The sequence below is a fragment of the Heloderma suspectum genome, chromosome 2 (genome assembly GCF_057233095.1).
Source record: "Heloderma suspectum isolate Gila_16-S chromosome 2, 16-S_ref, whole genome shotgun sequence".
NCBI classification, from domain to species: Eukaryota; Metazoa; Chordata; class Lepidosauria; order Squamata; family Helodermatidae; genus Heloderma; species Heloderma suspectum.
Genome location: NC_139459.1, coordinates 235,813,147 through 235,835,689, shown reverse-complemented (window position 1 = coordinate 235,835,689; position 22,543 = coordinate 235,813,147). Strand labels below are relative to the sequence as shown.

Sequence of the window (22,543 nt, the reverse complement as noted above, 5' to 3'; positions counted from 1 at the left end):
CTGGAGAACAACTGCGTGTCTGCCACAGATGTTGGCTATAGGACTGCTTTCCACAGCCTGTTTATTCCAAAGCAGTTCTATTGACTTCAGTAGAACAGTAATGGAACAGCAATGGAATATATTTGCTTTAGATTTCAGTCCTCACCAATATAAGTTTAGTGACTGGGCAGTGTTCACAAACCCTGGCTTATTGTGACATGCAAACTGGGACTTAATCTGTTACAAAACTGAAGCACCAGCCTGCTGAAAACACAAGCCATTGCTTCCTCTTGTGCAATTAAAACAGCACGTTCTGTCATGAGTCCTCCAATGTGCCTTTCTGTAAAATTTGCAGAGAACATAGAGATAGCATTTGCAACTAGTCATTCATAATAAAGGTTTGCAACCTCACTAAAATATGAAATGATATTTGAATATCATTGTTCAACTTCCATTTAATTATGGCATTAGTAATTGAAGACTTAAAGACTTAGATTTAAAATCCTAAAAGATGATGCTGTTAAAGTGCTGCATTCAATACGCTAACAAATTTGGAACACTCAACAATGGCCGCAAGACTGGAAAAGGTCAGTTTACATTCCAATTCCAAAGAAGGGCAACGCCAAAGAGTGTTCAAACTACCGCACAATTGTGCTCATTTCACATGCCAGCAAGGTGATGCTCAAAATCCTACAAGCTAGGCTTCAGCAGTATGCGAACCGAGAACTACCGGAAGTACAAGCTGGGTTTCGAAGAGGCAGAGGAACTAGAGATCAAATTGCCAACTTTCGCTGGATCATGGAGAAAGCAAGAGAATTCCAGAAAAACGTCTATTTCTGCTTCATTGACTACACTAAAGCCTTTGATTGTGTGGATCACAACAAATTCTGGCAAATTCTTAAAGTGATGGGAGTACCAGATCACCTTACCTGTCTCCTGAGAAATCTGTACGAGGGTCAAGAAGCAACAGTCAGAACCAGACATGGAACAACCGAGTGGTTCAAAATTGGGAAAGGAGTACGACAAGGCTGCATATTGTCACCCTGCTTATTTAACTTATATGCAGAGTACATCATGAGAAATGCCGGGGTGGATGAATCACAGGTCGGAATTAAGATTGCTGGGAGAATTATCAACAACCTCCGATATGCAGACAATACCACCCTAATAGCAGAAAGCGAAGAGGATCTAAGCGCCTCTTGTTGAGGGCGAAAGAGCAGAGTGCAAAAGCTGGTTTGAAACTCAACATTAAAAAAACTAAGATCATGGCATCTGGCCCCATCACTTCCTGGCATATAGAAGGGGAAGAAATGGAAGCAGTGACAGATTTTACTTTCTTGGGCTCCAAGATCACCGCAGACGGTGACTGTAGCCATGAAATTAAAAGACGCTTGCTCCTTGGGAGGAAAGCTATGGCAAACCTAGACAGCATAGTAAGAAGCAGAGACATCACCTTGCCAACAAAGGTCCGTCTAATCAAAGCTATGGTTTTCCCAGTAGTAATGTATGGCTGTGAGAGCTGGACTATAAGGAAGGCTGAGCGCCGAAGAATCGATGCTTTCGAACTGTGGTGCTGGAGAAGACTCTTACGAGTGCCCTGGACTGCAAGGAGGTCAAATCAGTCAATCTTAAAGGAAATCAACCCTGAGTGCTCATGGGAAGGACAGATACTGAAGCTGAAGCTCCAATATTTTGGCCACCTAATGCGAATAGAAAACTCTCTGGAAAAGACCCTGATGCTGGGAAAGACTGAAGGCAAAAGGAGAAGGGGACGGCAGAGGATGAGATGGCTAGATAGCATCACTGATGCAATGAATATGAACTTGAGCACGCTCCAGGAGAGAGCGCAGGACAGGAAGGCCTGGCGTGCTATGGTCCATGGGGTCACGAAGAGTCGGACACGACTGAACAACTGAACAACAACAACAATTGAAGACTAAAGAAAGTGATGGTGAAATGGTTTGCCTTCTTCCAAATCCTTAGTTCATTGGGGCTGTTCAGACAACACACTAACTCTCACTCAGTGGTTGAGTGTGGGTTGTTGTTAAACCGTGAGTTAGCGTGTTGTCTGAATGTCCACAGGATGGCTTGTTAACCAAGCAGTGTGGCTTATTTTCTTGAACAAGCCTCCTTGAGCTCCCATGGTTTGTTGTTGGTTGTTCGGGGTGGTTAGCAAGCCATACTGCATGGTTAACAAGCCACCTTGCAGATGTTCAGACAACACGCTAACCCATGGTTCAACAAACTACAGTTTAACAACAAACCACACTCAACCACTGAGTGTGGGCTAGCGTCTTGTCTGAACAGCCCCACTAAAAACATGATGTCCAGGTTTAGTATTTTTTAGGGACACTCAAGATGGATGATTGAGTCTGCTGAGAGGACTGGCAACTATTCATTGTTAATTTGAGATCCTTTTATCCAATTGCTCTCACTTTAAAATAATCTGAAGATATGTTGATAAAAAATGCATTTAAAACAAATTTTATTGATCTTTGTCAGGAGACAAAATCACAGAAAACCAAAATATGGGCAGCTTATGGCTACATTCATATAAGAATATATAAATAAGCTGAATTCATTAGGCTTTCTCTTCTCAGGGTATTTTATATTTCTCACTAACTTTGAAAAGCAGGCACATGATATTCATCACATGATTTCCACTTGCTTAGATGGGTCTGTATTGTCCTGCAATGATATAACAGACATTTTCTTTCTCTCCCTCCCTGCCCCCCCCTTCTGTTTTAATATACCCTGGAGAAAGTTTGCTGTAAATGAACTGTACAGAGCCCAATACTGAATAAACAAATATTTGTTTTGGTCTGGCTAGTGATGAAATCGTAACACAGTGGCATATCTGCACTTTAATGATGCAGCAATCTTAGGATCCTACTTTTTAACAGAATATGAGATTTTGTTAGAGCTTTTAGACAAAGGGCAGAATTAAAATGTTTTGAATAAATACATGAAACTTCTGGATATTATTTTGGTATAGAAGGAGGTTTGCTGTAATCAGAAGCAGAATTTTGAATAGTACTATTATTACTCAGAAAAGAGTAGACTAATACATTCTTAATTTCATTGGAGCTCAATTACAGAGGATTCTTCCATTCCAGCAATAAACAGGGTTATACTATTAAAAACCCGTATCTGTTGCTTTTGACTTTATCTGTATTCCACTTCAGTGTTTGATACCTGTGTGGCTGAAAACATATCGTAGCGTGCTTTGGATAAACTGTGCTGTAACTAATCATCTTCTTGCTCTTCATCCGTCCAGGCTTTCAATTCACAATTGCTTCTTGTGTATAATGAGAGTGAACAAGCCTGCCCCATAAACCTGGAGAGATTTGTCTTGCCCAGTTTTAGATATCAGGTGCAGAAGCAGCTGTACTGGTTGTCTCTGTTCCTCTTTTCAATGCTTTGTTGCTAGGCACCGCTCTAGTGTGTTTTCCTGGGTCTGTGGATGCTTCCAGACTGCTGGCTCTTAGTACTACCAGTCAAAAGCTATTGTGAAGCTATTTTGTCTTTCTGTCATTATGGATTTTTTTGTGGTAAGAAAAAAGGCTGAGAAGCAGTGGGAAAACATGGAGGAGTTACAAATGGAAGATAATGATATCTGGGCCTATGCAAAATTCTGTGAATGGAGCGTAATTGCACAATAATAGCCTTGTCTGGACACACCCTATGTATACAGAACCAAGTTGCTGTCACGTCCTAGTGACAGAGCACAAATATTTCAACAGCAATAAAAGGAGACACCCTCTGCTCCACATTCCCCCCCCCCTCCCCCAGGACCATTCACATATTAAAACAGGCTTAAAGAGAGAAACATATATGTCAGCTTCCAAACCCAGGTAACATTGATTCTGGAAACTCTCACCCTAATTATCTTGGCAAAAGCATTTTGAATCTTTTGGTCCAATGTAGCTTAATGTCTTCACAGGTTATGTGTGTGCTAATATAATTTTCCAAGAGTTCCTGTATGTGTTATTGCTTGTTTGGTTGATTTCCTAGGAAGAATGAAATGCAGTAAATGTTTCAAGATTGGCACAACTTTCTGCATCATAAAATAGTACATCTTTAAAGTGCTGCTCCTGGCTGCTTTCATATGGTATACCACTGTTTAATGAGCAGTTTTACTTCTGGGTCAGAATACAATAATTCAAGAGCCTAATCAACTTGCATACAAGAAATTACATAATACTTTTTATTGCAGGATGATGGATGCTATTTTATGGTTTTAAACAATGATCTCTCACCCCTTGTTTCATTCAACTCAGTCATTCACCACCTCCTTCAATCTTAAAGCCTACCCAGTCATTGTTTCTGTAGCTTAAACCTTGCTCCTTCCTTGAGAATGTGTACTAGTGATGCCTTGTCATTCTGGTCTTCCTAGTAATCTTTCTTGTGTAGAGCTGAAAGGCTTCTTCTCATGGGATATCTTGTATTTCTATATGGATTGCCTCAAGATTTCCTCCTTACCTTTGTGCTGTGCCAGGATTTTGGAGAAAATTATGCAATATAGTGGCCATCATTTTTCACTGAAATGCAATATATGCTTAGGAAATTCCCCTTCTTTTTCCATAAAGCAACAGCAGAAATTATCATGCCCTTTTACAGCTGGCTTGCAAGTAGATAGTCCAGTTTACTGGACAGTCTCTGACTGATTAAAAGGTGCTTTTTGCTGAGGAACAAAGAACAAAGTTTGTAGTCAGCCTTTTCTAAGAAGTATCTCACTGATTGTATAATAGTAGATCCATGAGTTGCTCTAGTTTGCTTTATATAAGTGCATCCCACTAAAATCTATTTTCTTTTTTAACCTTCATATAATGCTTTATTTGAATTTGAGGGGCCCCGTTCCAAATTGCTACCAGGAGAGAAACCAGTGGGGAGTAGTAGACAGAACTGAAGAAGCCTGGGTTCAAATTTCAGCTCTACTATGAAACTCACTGAGCGGCACTGGAAAAATGACTGACCCAGTTCACATGTAACAACAACCCATGGATTGTTGGGGCCATGAGCACACTGCCTCCTGCCACCCACTGCTTCAGCTTTGCATCCAGTTTAGAAAACAACCCAGGAATGGAACTCTGGGTTGTTGAGGGCAAAACAACCAAGAGTTGTAACCCATGGTTTGTTCTTTGGTTAAAACTCTGTTTTTTTTTTACCTCTCAACAACCCAGAGTTCCAAGTTCCCACATAATGCTGAACAACCCAGGTGTGGGGGTGTTCTTGGGTTGTTTTCTAAGCCCGTGGTTGGTTGGGGCTGCATTGGAGCAAGTGAAAATGCTGCCTCCTGCCCACTCGTTGCACCACTGTGCATCCAGTTTAGAAAACAACCCAGGAAATGCCCCATGTGAACCGAGTCACTATCTCTCAGCCTAACTGTATTCATAGGATGTTGGGCATCCGGGCCCAAGTGCCAGCAAAATCCAATTTCCCATGGCTTGAGAGGGGCAAGTATCTGAAGCACTTGACAAGTAGCAGGCTGAGTAGTAGCCAGTTAGCATTCAATTAAGAAATGCAGGGAGATGGCCTAAGTGGCTTGCTAATAATTGCTGCCACTCCACCAACAAGACTAAGTAATTTGGAATCCCAAAATCTGTGGAGAAATTCAGATGGGGCAGTTTTGCAAGCATCCCTATTTAGATTAATGTAATTTAGCGTCTTTTAAATGCCTCTTCATCTTAATGTGCAAGGAGAAGGGAAGCTCTATTCCCCCCCACACACAAGGGACATGGAAACAGAATTATCCTGAATTTTACAACAGGCAGCAAATTAAAAGAAAAGAGGAAAATACTGTTGCTAAAACCCATAACCATTTTTCTTCAAAGCTGATCTCTCTGTGCAGGAGAGAAATTAATCACAAGGCAGTTTTGTCTTCAGATTTCCATATATTATAACTGGGGCTGCTGCCAACCTTTCTAACTGTCACAAAACAGGCCTGCGTCCAAGAAGCAGAAGTGAACACTGGGCAGAGCTACAAGTGCACAGCTTTGGTAACTATTTCAGATATGAGAGTCACCCGCGCTTAGTCATTGTGCATGGAAGACTCCTGATAAGAGTTCTAATAAAAGTAAGCAATCAGCTGTGGAAAAGAATTTTATACTGAAATATCATTAGTAAGATTGCTAATTAGTAACTTGAGTGTGGCATCTGATGTATATGTCTGTTTTCTGTTAAGCTAGGTGTGGGTGTAATATATGATCGTGTGTGGGGAAATTAGGATCTTTAGAAACTCTTCTTGAATTTCATATTTTGCCCAAACTTTTCCAGAATGTTCTTTGTGTGTGAGAGAGAGACATATGGTCTTTTGGGTAGAAGGAAGGAGTGAGAATACTACCAGTCATTTTATATGCTTTGAGGCGCAGGAAAGGAACTACAGTATTTGTGAAGAAAAATGAAAATATTATTTGAATTCTCTATTAAAATTAAAACCTCAGGCTGCACTGATTAAGCAAAAAATGGAGATGGGATTATGGCTTCTGTTTGAGATAAATGGTAAAATACTGTAGTCCAATGGTTCTCTTTATAGATTTAATTGACTATTGTGCTTCAGTGCCAAGAGTGGTCCATAACATCCAACCAGGTTTCCACAAAACAGTTACTCACTTTCGCTGCCTCTTCTTTCCCCTGACAGTAGTAATTGTTGTTGTTGTTCAGTCGTTAAGTCATGTCCGACCCTTCGTGACCCCATGGACCATAGCACGCCAGGCCTTCTTTGCATTGTTCATTTAAGAAGGCCTTCTTGTCTCTCCTTGCTATTCTCTGGAACTCTGCATTCAGTTGGATATATCTTCCCCTTTCTCCCTTGCTTTTCGCTTCCCTTCTTTTCTCAGCTACTTGTAAAGCCTCATCAGACAGCCACTTTGCTTTCTGGCATTTCTTTTTCTTTGGGATGGATTGAGTTGCTGCCTCCTGAACAATGTTACGGACCTCCGTCCATAGTTCCTCAGGCATTCTATCAGGTCTAATCCCTGAAATCTATTCCTCACCTCCACTCTATATTCATAAGGGATATGATTTAGGTCATACCTGAATGGTTTAGTGGTTTTCCCTAGGTTCTTCAATTTAAGCCAAAATTTTGCAACAAGAAGCTCATGATCTGAGCCACAGTCAGCTCCAGGTCTTGTTTTTACTGAGTGTATAGAGCTGCTCCATCTTTGGCTGCAAAGTATCAAACAATCTGATTTTGATATTGACCATCTGGTGATGTCCATGTGTAGAGTCGCCTCTTGTGCTGCTGGAAAAGAGTGCTTGCTATGATCAGCATGTTCTCTTGGCAAAACTCTATTAGCCTTTGTCCTGCTTCATTTTGTACATCAAGGCCATGCTTGCCTGTTATCCCGGTGATTTCTTGACTTCCTACTTTAGCATTCCAATCCCCTGTGATGAAGAGGACATCTTTTTTTGGTGTTAGTTCTAGAAGGTGTTGTAGGTCTTCATAGAACCAATCAACCTCAGCTTCTTTGGCCTCAGTGGTTGGGGCATAGACTTGAATTACTGTGATGTTGAATGGTTTGCCTTGGATTCATACTGAGATCATTCTGTTGTTTTTGAGATTGTACCCCAGTACTGCTTTTCCCACCCTTTTATTGACTATGAGTGCTACTGCATTTCTTCTAAGGGATTCTTGCCCACAGCAGTAGATATGATGGTCACCTGAATTAAATTCTCCCATGCTTGTCCATTTTAGTTCGCTGATTCCCAAGATGTCGATGTTCAATCTTGCCATCTCATGTTTGACCACCTCCAGCTTACCTTGATTCATTGATCTGACATTCCAGGTTCCTAAACAATATTGTTCTTTACAGCATCAGATTTTCTTTACACCACCAGACACATCCACAGCTGAATGTCCTTTCGGCTTTGGCCCAGCCACTTCACTCTTCTGGCGCTACTTGGAAATACCCTCTGCTCTTCCCCAGTAGTATATTGGACACCTTCCGACCTGAGGGGCTCATCTTCCGGCGTCATCTCTTTTAGCCTTGTGATACATTCCATGGGGTTTTCTTGGCAAGAATACTGGAGTGGGTTGCCATTTCCTTCTCCAGCGAACCAGATTTTGTCAGAACTCTCTGCCATGACCTGTCCGTCTTGGGTGGCCCTGCATGGCATAGCTTATGGCTTCACTGAGTTACGCAAGCCCCTTCACCACAACAAGGCAGTGATCCATGAAGGGGGACAGTAGTAATAGTGAGTACTAATCATTAACAGTTCTGCGTTTTCCCAGCAGACTGCAGGATGGATGAGACATCATGCTCTTCTGAAATGCTGTACAGAAAGCTCTAATTCAGGGTACTCTCTCATTGTTTGTCCCAATTTGTGAGATGAACTGGTTCCATGAAGCATGCTAAGATTAGGACTGATGAGTGAATGGTTCACATAATCATGTGTTTTCTGAGGATGGTGGCCAGTCTTGTTGCTGTGATGTGCTGGAATATCTGTATTAGCAGAATAGTCCTAGGACCTTCTCCCATAGCAAAAAATGACAACTTTGTGTTTTGTTTTGCAGTTAACTAAGCTCTCCCTGGGCGTTACAGATAATTTCCCGGAGTTTTCCATGTAAAGTCTGAACATACATCCTATGTTTCATGGAGCATAGAACACTTTTATTTTAAGGACACATTGTTAGATTCTGGAAGTTCTGCTGAAAGGCAGTATATAAATCTTTAATATAAAAAGTAGGCTCAAAAGTCAGATACTTTCAAGAACTACAAATTAACTGTGCATCATTATAGGGCTTTAAGAATTAATTTTACCTTTTCCCATTTAATTTCGATGACACTTTCATCATCACAGGGCTTTAAGAATTAGTTTTACCTTTTCTTCTAAAGATGTGAACAGAATGCAATTAATAAAAATCTTGTTACTGTACTTGTTTACCTTGATACAGCTTGGGGCAATTCCTTCCTCAAGCCTAGCAGTAAATACATTTTGATGGTGCAGATGTTCCTACCAACATCTAAAAGGTTTACTAATACATGTTAAAATAGCATATTTCATGGTGTTTAGAGTCACAAAATGTGTGCAATATATAGCATGTAAATAGCCTGCAGAATATTTGTGGAGGGGAGATATGTCTCTGGAACATGTCCTCAGTTTGCAAAGAATTTTTCAACAGCAGAAAGTACAAATCTATTTGAATGTGCCGTTTAACAGTATAGACATATCTTTGTAACATTGTGTGTGTATTTTGCTAAAGTTCAGCCACTTCTGCTATTATATGAGAATTTCCACCTGAGTCATGGCCAATTTGTAGCCATTGCTAACACAAGCAGTGAAAAAGGAAATGTACTAGGGATGGCAGAGAATTCCGCCACGGATTTCAGTGAGGCCGAATGCACTGGCATTCAGTCCCCTGAAACCCGTGGCAGAACGGCCTCCCACCCCCCGCCACCCCACGGAATCCCCCCGGAACGAAACTCACCTGGGGCTCCTGCGGCAGCGGCAGCTCCGGCGGTGGTAGCTGGTCTTTTGGCCAGCTGCTGCAGCCACCATTTGCATCCTGCCAAGCTGCCGTGATAGGCTACATAAGTATTTACGTAGCCTATCACGGCAAATAGCAGGGACACAAACAGCAGCTGCTACGCTGTTTGCGCCGCTGCTCTTTCCATGATAGGCTACGTAAGCATTTATGTAGCCTATCACGGTAAAGGCAGCCACGCAAATGGCAGCCACTATGCGGCCGGAACTCCAGCTGTGGATGGCCCTGGCCGGCAGCTCCGCAGAGGCACCGTGGAACGGAGCCCGCCAGGGAGGATTCCTGGGGGAGGGACAGAGCACCTCCCCCCCACCGCAAATCACACCTGCGAAAAGGTAAATGACTTTCGTACATCCCTAATATGTCCTGGGCCACAGAAATCACAGTCATATGTTTTCTGAAATGGCAGATTTCTCCATTTAATTTTGATGACAATTTCTTCTCTTACATAGGCCTAGTTTTCACAAAGAGCAAATGAGGTGTCAAACCTGCATTTGGGCTGTACCACTTCAGCCCGCAGATCCATTGCATACGCGCACACCAACAATAATAGACAACTGGCATGTCAGGAAGAAAGCTAGATTACAACTCTTCTCGCTGACGCTTAGTTTTCTATATCAAAAAAATGCAGAAGCATTCAATTATGTGAGCCCCCACCTGCAGACTGAAGTGGTACAACCCATATACAGGTTTATGAGAACAAGTCCCCAATCTGTTATATTTGTTATATATGTTATATTTGTCCTTGTGAGCACCTAACCAGAGATGGTTTGGGTTGATCTCATTGACAAGAAAAGTGTGAAATGGCCTGCAGAGAAGTATAGTGCCCTGAAATAATAATAATAATAATAATAATAATAATAATAATAATAATAGCAGCAGCAGCAGCAGCAGCAGCAGCAGAAATCGTCATTAAGGCTTAGGGCTTCCAAAAGAAACACTGAGGAGGCCTCCTCATAATTATTTATAGTGTGTGTGTGTGTGTATATATATATATACACACACACACACACAGTCCAAGCATTCTCAACCCAAAGGGCTCCAGCAGCAACATAAAACTATTAAAGAAAATATGCTAAACCAAAGCAATATTTAAAATCATACCATTAAAAAAACCACCCATAGAAAGCAGCAAGTTAAAACCCTATACACAGCAGTGGCCAGGGCCTTTTGTTAGCCATCCTGAGCAGGGCGCACACATATTTAGCTAATCCTTAGAGAGGTTTGTGGGAGGCTGCCTCAGCTGAATTCTCCCAAGTTGTTAGTGATCTCTTCAGAATATGACAGGATGAACTCCTTGGCCTGGGCTTCCTTCAAAGCACACAGGGCAGCCCCTTGGATGATGTGGAGGACTGGCCCAGCTGGCCGCTGGCCACTATTGATCTCTTTGGGAGCTAGCTTGTGCTGCCACTTCTCTTGGTTTTCTCTTGGTATTAGCTTTTTAGTATCTAGAGAATATGAAATGAAGACTAAATAAAACTCTGATCCATTAAGAAGCAATGAAAAGTGAATTCGAATTGTCCTAAAGTCAGGCAAAAATGGTGGACAGTTTTCTTGCAAATATGCAAGTCTTTTCTCTAGCCTTGAGTGACAACATAAGGAATGGATCCATCCATCCATTTACTGATCTTTTAGCTGTATTTCAAACAGATTGAACAAAAACCATAAAAGTAGCCTTTGTATGTGCTTCTTTTCTAGAATTACAACAACAGCTGCATGTATGATGGACCTCCGAAGATACCCCCTAGATGAACAGAACTGCACACTAGAGATAGAAAGCTGTGAGTATTTTTTTGCAAATCCTACTTACTGCATGCTCAAACCGATTCAGACGTTTAACTTTTCTGTTCTACGTGCTACTAAAGTTGTTTCCTCTATCTGATGATATTTAGATCTCTGTAAACACACACAAAACAAATGTTGCTCTCCAGATGGATTAGTAATTTGTGGCACAAGGATTAGAGGAATTTATTTTGTGAGTTTGATGGACAATTTTCAGCTTTAAAAGTCTCACTCAAATGTCTTTTGGAGTTTATGTGAGGAATATGAGGATTACTTCAGTTCTTTATCCTTCTCTGCTGCTGAACTGGATTGCTATTTGTTTCCATTTTTTAAATGTCAGGTTTAGATTTGTCATTGGAGTCAGTGGTGCATGTCACAATGTAGTTAGGTTTTCCATGCAAATGTGATGTCAATATTATATGTGCTTATTTAAATTACTGTTTCCTACCTCTCTGTACAGATTCACAATGTTTCATCTTTTTAGTGTTTACCTTGTAAATTCTGCAATCTTCTATACCAGCCTATAAAACATTTATCGTAACTTTTATAAATACTGCATGCATGAGTTACCTGACACCTTCAGTTGTTTGCCTGAATTTATTGAAGCACTTGTTCAGGAGGAAAGGGTGCTAGATCACTTAGTACTGATTCAGACTTTTGTAAATTGGTTCATGTGGAGCAGCCTTAGCAAACTACACTTCCTCAGTATAGAGGAAGTAGAGTCCACTCTAACACGACAACACATCCATGGTTACAGCTACTGCTTCTCAACAGTGTCTGGTGGCATTCATTGGCTGCCACAACATCATCTCTGGAAAGTAGCAGTTGTATTCCAGGATGCACTGCATCAGAAGTCATTTCATCCATGTGGTTACATCCTTGGATTGCTCAAGCCAGTCAGCATGAAGCAATTTCTAAACAGCTGATTGATTAATGAGAACTAGGAGCAACATCACCCTTAAGGCATAATGCCTCTAATATTGCATAGATGAAGCTTTTCCAGGCCAAATGTGTGCATATTTAAATACACATAGTTTTTTTACTTCCCTTTTTTGGTTAAAAAAAACCCCAAGTTGGCGAAATGGTGGGCACTTGCCAGGCGGTGACTGTGGGTGGCTCACTGAGCTCATGGAGGCTCAAGTGCAGGTCCGGGGGAGCTCGAGCGGGAGCAGTGCTCCAGTGGGTGCCTGCCAATCCCAGTGGGTTTGCATATCCCTGCTTATGCCCCCGCTGATTCCTCTCAGCCCCACTGATTCCCTTCCACAAGTGGCGGTCCTGCCAATCCCACTGCAGAAGTGGAACCCACTGCTGATACAAGGGGGATTTAGCACTTCCTTCAGGAAGCCCTGGAACAAGCAGAAATGCTTGTTTCTGGAAGGAGGCAGATAGGGAGAGTTCCCTTATGCATGCTCCGCTGACCTACCTCCTTCCAGAAATGAACATTTCCGCTGGCTTTGGGTTTCTCTGGAAGCACTAAATTGCTGTTGTGCAAGCAGTGGGGGCCACTTTTGCACTGGAATTGGTGGGGAAGAAGAGAATTGGTGGAGTGGAAGCACCCTGTTGGATTCTGCCCACCAGATCTTTGCATTCACTTTTAAACTTGAATACATTTATGTAATCCTTTTCAAAAGTAAACATGTATACAGTATTTTGTCCAGAATCTATAGAGCATTAGAACTTGTAGGATGCTTAGGATTCACTTTTTGCACCATTTGAGTTTATTTCATTTATTTATTGTATTTAAGCCCAAGGCAGCTTACAGCAATAAAATACATAAAAACAGTCCAAATATTCAAAGCGATAAAAACAACAATAAAAGCCAACAATATAAACAGCAACAGCAACAATGGCAGTAACAGTAACAACAGTGGTCATATCAAGAAGAGGCCACAGTGAAGTAATACATTTTCAAGTTCTGAGGTTTTGTCCAGTACAGAATTTCAGATACTTATGTTCTCCCAGTACCCATTGGTTTGTATCTCCTTGAGTCACTCAGAGTTTTACATCCACAAAATTGCTGTGATTAATTTGAATGATTCGTGTATTTTCCAGGCGAATGCAAAGTGTGCCTTGTTGCCTGTATTTGTACCTGGCCTCTGCATGATAGACAGATGAAGTAGACAGAATGAGTTGATGGGGACAGAACTTTAGATGGATTTGGTTGCAGAGCTGAATTCAGTGGGCTGCTGCTTTGGGGGAGCATCAGCTGTCAATGTCTATACTTCTCTCCATAGCAGCTTATTATAATTATTATGAGGTGTTGTTGATGCTATGGCAGACTCTGGTAAACAGCCCATAGGAAAGCTCTTGGTGGGTTGTATGTGTTCATGGTACAAGACACTCAAAAGCTAGTGACATACTGTTTTTACTAGAAAGATGTTGTAGAGAAGTGCAATGAGGAGCTACCACAACGTGGTCTGTCTCTTACATTGATTCTGATTCCAGCTATCTCCCGATGGAACTACACGTTACTTTAAAGCGGTAGCTATGCCTTGCCCCCACTAACTCCAAAGTACGCACAGGGGGCCCAATCCAGATTGGGATCCTCATGTAGGAGTAAGGGTGGCTCTAATCCTTTGTCCCCTGCTGCGATGCTAATCCAGAACAGGATCTCCGTGCCTGCAATTTGCATTGCCCAAACAGGATCCATTGCAACAAATGGATGCAGTTCTTCCTCTCATATTCACTCAGCCTTCCAGTCTTATTTAATTATGTGCTGCCCAGTTCTGAAAGACTCACAATGGCTTATGCATAGCAATATGTTTTCAATTATAAATACAATAAAATGCCAATTAAAAATCAGCAACCTTAAAATCATAATACTGAGCTGAAAAGCCATATGTGAGAGAAATAAAATTGCTAAACACTATTAAAAGTTTCTTGGACCTATAATTCTTGAGCAATGGCTTGGAGTTATCAACTCCCTGGTGTGCACCAGGATGGGCTCAATCCATATTGTGCCCAACATTATCTTAAATTTTGAATGGGCTTTACTAGTGATGGGGTGAACCACCTGGCTAGGCTTATAACCATGCAGTGCATAACTCTGGGGTATAGTGGGAAGCTTAAAATGGCAGCTCGACCCAGCTGCTCAGAGTCCTGCTGCTGCCTGCCACTGCTGCCACCAGGGAAGCCCACTAATACAGGAAAGACCACACCAGACACCATTTTGCTCAAGGTCCTCTCAGATGTGGAGCCAGTTCTACTGTAATTTGCACCTCATATTAGGGTGAACATTATAGCCCTATTCAGGAGTTATTCAAAATGGGTAACTCCATTGGTAAAGGCATTCAGAGCACCGTCTGGTCCAGTTTTATTGGATGAGTTTCAGTTATTGAGGCCTGAGGATGCGGACAAAGTGCTTAGCCAAGTCCGATCAACCACTTGTGTGCTTGACCCTTGCCCTTCATGGCTTATTAAATCAAACAAGGAGGGGATGTCCGGCTGGGTCCAGGAGTTTGTAAATTCCTCCTTGGGAGAGGGAGTGGTGCCAGCCTCCTTAAAAGAGGTGGTAATCAGGCCACTCCTGAAAAAGCCTAACCTGGACCCGGAGGACGTTAACAATTATAGGCCAGTGGCCAACATCCCCTTCCTGGGCAAGGTGCTTGAGCGGGTGGTTGCAGGACAGCTCCAGGCACTCTTGAATGAAACGGATTATCTAGATCCATTTCAATCGGGCTTCAGGCCTGTTTCTGGAATGGAAAGTTGGAAACTGCCTTGGTCGCCCTGTGGGATGACCTCTGCTGGGAGAGGGACAGGGGGAGTGCCACCCTGTTGATTCTCCTGGACCTCTCAGAGGCTTTCGATACCATCGACCATGGCATCCTTCTGGATAGATTGTCTGGGTTGGGAGTTGGAGGCACTGCACTGCAGTGGTTCCACTTCTACTTGGATGGCCGATTCCAGAAGGTGGTGCTGGGGGATTATTGCTCTGTGCCTTGGCAATTATGCCATGGGGTTCCACAGGGCTCTATTTTATCCCGCCTGCTGTTTAACATCTACATGAAACCACCAGGGGAGGTTATCCGGAGGTGTGGGCTGAGGTGCCATCAATATGCGGATGACACCCAGCTCTACCTCTCTTTCTCTTCAAACCCAGGTGAGGCAGTGGCTGTTCTGAATCAGTGCCTGGGCACGGTAATGGACTGGATGAGGGCCAGTAAACTGAAACTCAATCCAGACAAGATGAGGGTACTGTTAGTGGGTGGTTCATCTGCCTGGCTAGGTGATATTCAACCTGTTCTGGAGGGGGTTGCACTCCCCCTAAAGGATCACATTTGTAGTTTGGGGGTGCTTTTGGATCCAGAACTGTCACTTGAGGCACAGGTGAACTCAGTGGCACGGAGCACTTTTTATCAGCTTAGGCTGGTATACCAACTACACCCTTATCTGGACAGAGATAGCCTAGCTACAGTTATATATGCTGTGATAACTTCTCGTCTGGATTACTGCAATGCGTTATATGTGGGACTGCCTTTGAAAACAATCCGGAAACTTCAGCTGGTCCAAAATAGGGCAGCAAGATTGTTAACGGGGATTGACCAATGAGCTCATATTACGCCAGTACTTTTTCAGCTGCACTGGCTGCCAGTCCATTTCCAGGCACAATTCAAAGTGCTGGTGTTAACATTCAAAGCCCTTAACGGCTTGGGGCCAGGTTACTTGAAGGATTGCCTCCTCCCATATGTTCCTGCCCGGACCTTAAGGTCATCCTCAGTGGTCCTTCTCCGTGAGCCCCTGCCAAAGGAAGTGAGGCGGGGTGGCTACTGGAAGGAGGGCTTTTTCTGCGGTGGCACCCCAGCTGTGGAATGAGCTCCCTTGTGAGGTTCTCCTGGCACCTACACTGTATTCTTTTCTGCACCAGGTGAAGACCGTTTTATTCTCCCAGGCATTTTAGCATTTTAGCTTTCTAGACTTTTAGCTTTGCTGTTTTAAATCTGTATTTTAAATCCCTGCACTGCTGCTAGGTTTTATTGTGGTTGCATTGTTATATTGTGGTTTTAATGTTCTATATGTTTTATATTGTTTTATTGTGTGTGGTTTGGTTTTAATTTTTGTGAACCGCCCAGAGAGCTTCGGCTATTGGGCGGTATAGAAATTAAATAAATAAATAAATAAAAACTTGCCACACAAGTGGTAAGTAGGACCATGCCAAGTACACTCCCCACTGATGTCACACACATCACATAGCCCCTCCTAATGTCTGCAGTGGTGGAGGGCTGGTGGAAGGATCTCTGTTTGCTTTACAGTTTTGCAGCTTTGTTGCCTCTCCATTTTATTGATTGCATGAAGGATATTGTGTTTTCATTATATTGTATTTTTTCACAATTGTACAACTGGCCTGGAATCCATTTTGTTGACATCTTTGCAATCAGTAAAGATAAAAGCATATGCTTTATTGAAAAGTGGCTTACATCAATTAAAATCACAATGTCAACATAAAGCAGCAATACCAGCTAAACGCAGTAGAGGCTAGCAGAATAGATTAAGGGCACAATCCTGTGGGGATAGTCAGCCACTTCCAAACTGAGAGGTGACCGACTATCCAATGCAAGGTGGGTGGAGTGCAGAGGGGATCTTCTCCTCCGCACTCCAGCTGCCCTGCATTTGCGGCTAGGTGGCCAATTTCAGCCGACTAGCCGGAGCAGTTCAGAGTGGGGTGGGGGAGCCAGATGGCGCATAGGAAGCATCATACCAGCACTTCTGCTGTCCCTTCCCTGCCCCAGGAATGCCCCCTTTTCCCATGCTCTGCACTGCTCTTCCGAGCATGGAGCCGGGGACAAACTGTGCCACCTATGAAGGGGCAGAGGAGGTGGCAGGGAAGCAGTTTTCTGGGCACCGACCTCGGAGCACGGGCTCCAAGGTCAGTTCTCAAAAATTGAAAAATCCTATGGCCATCTAGCCACTGTCTAGTAGCCATAGGATTGCGCCTTTAAATGAAAAGTAGCTTCAGTTGAGACCATTATCTGCCTGGCAGGGCAAGAGCCTTTACTAGTCAGATGAAGTTGGTTAAACTTCGGGGGGAACATCCAAGCATCATGAGGCAAAATGCACGACATAAAGAAAGGCCTTTCCTTTCCACCAGATTCAAGGCAGCAGGCAGACTTAGCAGCATCAGTAACATTGTCAGTAAATAGTGCTGCCTTGAAACTGTGAGGGTCCCTGATGGAGGGCCACCAGCAAAGTTTTGAATGGCTAAGACTCTGTTTGTTAAAGCTGCTTCATCTTTCATGTTTAACCTACCTAATGCATGTTCCAAGTTCTTCACATTTGTATTAAGTGTAAATAACAATGGGTGCCATTGATCATTGACTGTGTGTGTGTGTGTGTGTGTGTGTGATTGACTGTGTGTAGTATACAACAAGCAAGAGAGAGAAAAACAAGCTATAGAATTACATTAGTGGGGCCTGTGACCTGGATTGCATGATATTCCGTGGCTGTTTCTAATGCAGCAATAATGACCTAGAATTAATAACAGCAACATGAAATATTAGGGGAAAGGCAATTTTCTTTCCACTTACATCTACCCAAGAAAGCACTAGCACAATCTATAAGATATATTGCCAGCTTTGTGGTTTTTTATATAGTATCAGCAGGATAGAATGCCTTACATTTCATTTAGTTTGGTGCTAAGTATCTGTGTGTAACTGTAAAGGGAATGCAATATTTTCCCAAGTACACGAATTAGGTCATAAACCAGGTCTAAAAATGCCTGCTGTGAAGCACATTTAGGAATATATAAATAACAACTGAAACAATACTGGAAGGGGCAAAAGTTGCCTTGGTTTTAATTCTTAGTCTTGCAGAAAAATGGAACAAAGAAAACTCCACAAGAAGTTGGGGAGAAAGTACAGAGTGAGATTATTTCCATTGTTTATGTCCAGGATGACACCTGCATATTGATGTATGTTAGAGTTCCCTAAAGGTAGTATGTGGGCAGGTTGATGGATAGGTTGGGCAAAGACACAATGAATAACATATCACAGATCTCCTAAATAACCTTGCTGGTACCAATTACTCATAGGCACAGTGGAACAAGCAAAAGGAGAAATGGGAGATTTTTTTTAACAATTCCAAGTCTACACCGCATGAAAGCATTTAAAACTTAAGAAAAAACAAGAATACATATACGTACCTGTTTATGTGTCCTTGCTTTGAAATCCTTCAGATTACTGATTTAGTGCAAACTAATACATGTCTACTCAGAAATAAGCCCCGTTGAGTTCAGTGGGGCTGGTTTCCATGTAAGTGTGTTTGGGGTTGCAGACTAAGATCTAGAAATGAAAATCACACATTTCATAGAGCAATCTATGGGGAGGTGGAGGTGGGATGGGAGTAATAGGTTTACTGCCTCACCCAAAGCTTTGCCAGCTAGGGATGTATGAGAATTCCGTTGGGGGGGGATGAAAACTCAATGGATTTTTCCAGTTCAGCCCTGGGAATTTTGTTCTGTTTTCCCCTGCTGGCGTCTAATCGATCTGTAGTGAATCAAGCCAATATGCGGATTCCAGGTTGTGGTTGTCGTTTAAATAGCAACCATCTGCGCAATTTGGGGGGATCTTGAAATTTGTGCAAATGGTGCCATAATTTTTTTAAAAATACTGGTAATCTTGCACAAGTGCACATGGTTGCAAGTCCTCCTGTCCACTAGGTAGCCCCACAGAGGCATATTCCCCCCTTGTCAATATCCTTGTCAGTTTCATCCTCGATGTCAGGGTTGTAGGGGTGTAGGGGTGGACGAAAGTCCCTTACCTGTCGTCGAAGGACGTTCGCGGTGGGGGGGAGGCGCTTCGCTGCTCCCCCCGCGAAGTTCAGGCCGGGGGGGAGGCTTCCCGCCTCGCCCGGCCGCGAACGCGAAAGTTTTTTTTTAAAAAAAACGCCCCCTGATAGGCTACGTGACGATTCACGTAGCCTATCACGGCTAGATCTGCAAAGTCAGATAGCGTTGCCCTTATTTTCGCCATAGTCTACGTAAACATTTACATAGACTACAGCGACCAAATAAGGAACGGGAATGGCGGCTCCCTATGGGGGCCGCCATTATCTGTACGCGCTTTTTTTTTTTTTTTAAAGTCACCCGTGATAGGCTACGTGACGATTGACGTAGCCTATCACGGCTGACTTTGCAAATCTAGCCGTGATAGGCTACGTGAATCGTCACGTAGCCTATCAGGGGGCGTTTTTTTTTTTGTTTGATTGCAATGGCGGCGGCGGCAGCCGGTCGAAAGACCAGCTGCCGCTCCCGCCCCGCTCGAACACTCGCCGAACCGCCGGCCGGACCCGCCACTGGGAGGGACATTCGGTGAAGGTAAGTCCCGTCCCGGGGGGGGCGGGGGCGGGGGGGGTTCGGAGGATTTCTCCCTGAAACTTGTTTGGGGGGCCGAACACGTTGGCGCTCGGCCCCCCGAAGTTTCGGGGAGAAATTCTCCGCCATCCCTATAGGGGTGTACGAAACCCTGCTTACCTCGCTCTGCTGGGTTCTGCACGTGGGGGGAGGAGATCCGTTCCTCCCCCCTGGAATCCTGCCCGGCTGGCTCTGCTCCGCGGCCAGACCGCAGAGCCGTCGGCTGGGCCAACCCGCAGTGGGGCCTCCAGCTGCTGCCGGACTGGTGTGGACGCAAATGGCATCCTGTGTAGGGGACGCCATTTGCATTCCTACGCGGGCCCGTGATAGGCTACGTAAATATTTATGTAGCCTATCACAGCAAAAAAAAAAAAAAAGGAACACAAATGGCGGCGGCTACAGCAGCCATTTGCGTTCCCTTTTTTTTCTGCCGTGATAGGCTACGTAAATATTTATGTAGCCTATTACGGCAAAACAGAGGGGTGCAAATGGCGGCCACTATGCCATTTACACCCCTCTGTTTTGCCGTGATAGCCTACGCAAATATTTACGTAGCCTATCATGGCGGGGAAAAAAGGGAACACAAATGGCGACCGCTGTAGCCACTGCCATTTGCGTTCCCTTAGTTTTGCCACGATAGGCTACGTAAATACTTCCGTAGCTTATCACGGCTATATGGAAGAAGCAAATGGCGGCCACAGACACGGCCACCATTCACAATGCAGCGCGGAAGGCAGCAGGTAGGTGCTCCGTTCCAGGCCCATTTCGCGGGGTGGGGGGCAAGGGGGCTTCGTTCCGCCATGGATTTTGGGGGGCTGAATGCGCTGGCATTTGGCCTCACCGGGATCCTTGGCGGAATTCTCTGCCATGCCTAAAGGGTTGGATAGGAGCCCATAGAGCCCCAAAGCAGTTCTGATTCTGAGGAAGAGATAGAAACCATGGGAGAGAAACCTGCTCACTCTTTAGAGGCGCAGCTGGAGGGAGAGTCCCTCCATGCTCACATTCCTGAGAATGACAGTGACCCTGGCAGGGAGAGGGAGGTACAAGCTTCTGGATGCGAGGTGCCAGTGCAGGGACAAGTGAGAGGTTGCGGACGCCAAGAGGAGGCACTCAGCCCGCTTGGCACGACAACAACAGCTGTGCCCCGATGCCCCACAGGAAAGGGGTGGACTCTCTCCTCCTTAAGTCCAGAGGCTTCCTGCCTTTTCCCTCCAAATGGAGACCAGCTGACTCCCTCAGGCTAGAATCCCCTGGTAGGCTGCTCCCTCTTAAGTTTTCCTCTTAGGCTAAGGCAATTAGCATCTGTAAGTGTCATTAGGTTGAATGGAAATAAGGCCTTGGAAAAGAGCCCTTTTGTCTGCGTGTTGATTCTGGGCTACTTGAGGATTTCAGAAGGCAGCAAGGGTGTGCCTGACACTCTCCACAGGCTATTCTGTTTAGCCCAGCAGAGGGCTATATTTGTCAATCCCCGCCCCCCCCCCCCCCCCCAGCTTTAGCTCCAGAAGTGCTAAAGTGGAGGATGAAATTGACATGTCCTTTGACAAGTACAGAATATGGCTCTTCTGGGCTAAACAAAGTATATGGAGAGGATAAAACTGACAAAGATATTGACAAGACGGGAATATGCTTCTGCAGGACTACATATCGGACAGGTGGACTTACGATCGTGCGCACTTCTGCAAGATCTCCATTAAAAAAAAAAATAACAATCATGACACCATTTGCATGAATTTAAAGATTCCTGTGCAATTTGCACAAATGGCAGTCTCTCTCTCTCTCTCTCTCACACACACACACACACACACACACCACGTGCAAAATATTTCTGGAATCAGAACAAGTAAACCCGTTTTACTCTTGCCACCACTTACAGGAACCAAAATGCTGCAGCATCCCACCAGGCTTAAACAGAACAGAATTCCCAGTGTTAGACATCCCTACTGCCAGCTTGCATTGGCCTGGGCAAGAAGGTATGGTGGTGTGTCTCATTCCGCCGCCCCCCTTCCAGTGGTACAGGGTTGTTTTTAATTTTCTGTCCTGTTGGTTACAAGGGGAAGGAAAATTCATATACCTACTCAGGGCTGGCATAGGTGAGGGGCCTAGTACGGGCCTCTGAGGGGAATGAAAGGGCTTTCAATCTGGGAGATCCAAGGCCACCTCTGCCCCACACCCAGAATGTCCCAGTTTAGGGCCTTCCTTTGGCTGTTGTACTTCTGTAAACTTTGTTCCATTCAAAGTTTACAGAAGTACAATAGGCTGGTGGGGCTGTGAATCCATTCTGGGTTTCAGTCAGAACCAGTCAGAATTCTAAAGGAGCTGTTCAATATGCCTATCCACCTATTTAGATAGGGTTCAACACCTTGGATAGCTCCTTTAGAGTTCTGGCTGGTTCTGACTGAAACCCAGAATGGATTCACAGCTTCACCAAAATGGGAGCCACTACCATTCACAGAAAGAAGATTAAAATGATCATGAGCCAACAATTCTTGTTCCTAGACTATGTCTCTAGGTTTTGTCCTGAAACCCTCTTCTCACAAGTCAAAGCCTCCTCCATCTGTCCTTCCTTCAAGCTCTTGCATCTCTACCCAGTATTCTTTTGCTTTCTGCAGGGGCGGCAGGTGACTCACCTCTCCTTGCCCCTTCCCATGCTTTCTAGGGTCTCTAGTCCCCCTGTCTTCCCAGCATTTGTGGCTATGTCTTTCCCACTTTCTCTTCAGTATCATATAGCTACATCCTGACCTCCACAGCCTTTGACGTTTTTCACCCAGCAAAGAAGGTTTTCACATTTTTCCTGCAAGCACTGGTCTCATCTAGGGATGGGCGAATGAATGACATTCAAGATCGTTACATTTCTCCAAGCATCAGCTCACCACTCATCTCATGCTAGATTCCCATTTGCATTTGCAATTGCTGCTCATTTTGTGCGAACAGGAAAATCTCTCAAAACAAACAGA

General features: G+C 44.0%; 1 protein-coding gene across 2 annotated transcripts in view; it reads left to right on the top strand.

Annotated features, from left to right (window-relative positions):
• Positions 1–22,543, top strand: part of GABRB2 (gamma-aminobutyric acid type A receptor subunit beta2) — a 196,586-nt gene that overhangs the window by 109,212 nt on the left and 64,831 nt on the right. For both annotated transcript variants that reach the window (XM_084832388.1, XM_084832389.1), the window contains exon 6: positions 11,162–11,244. In XM_084832388.1, coding sequence (XP_084688514.1) covers positions 11,162–11,244 — 83 coding nt within the window. The remainder of the gene's footprint in view (positions 1–11,161; positions 11,245–22,543) is intronic.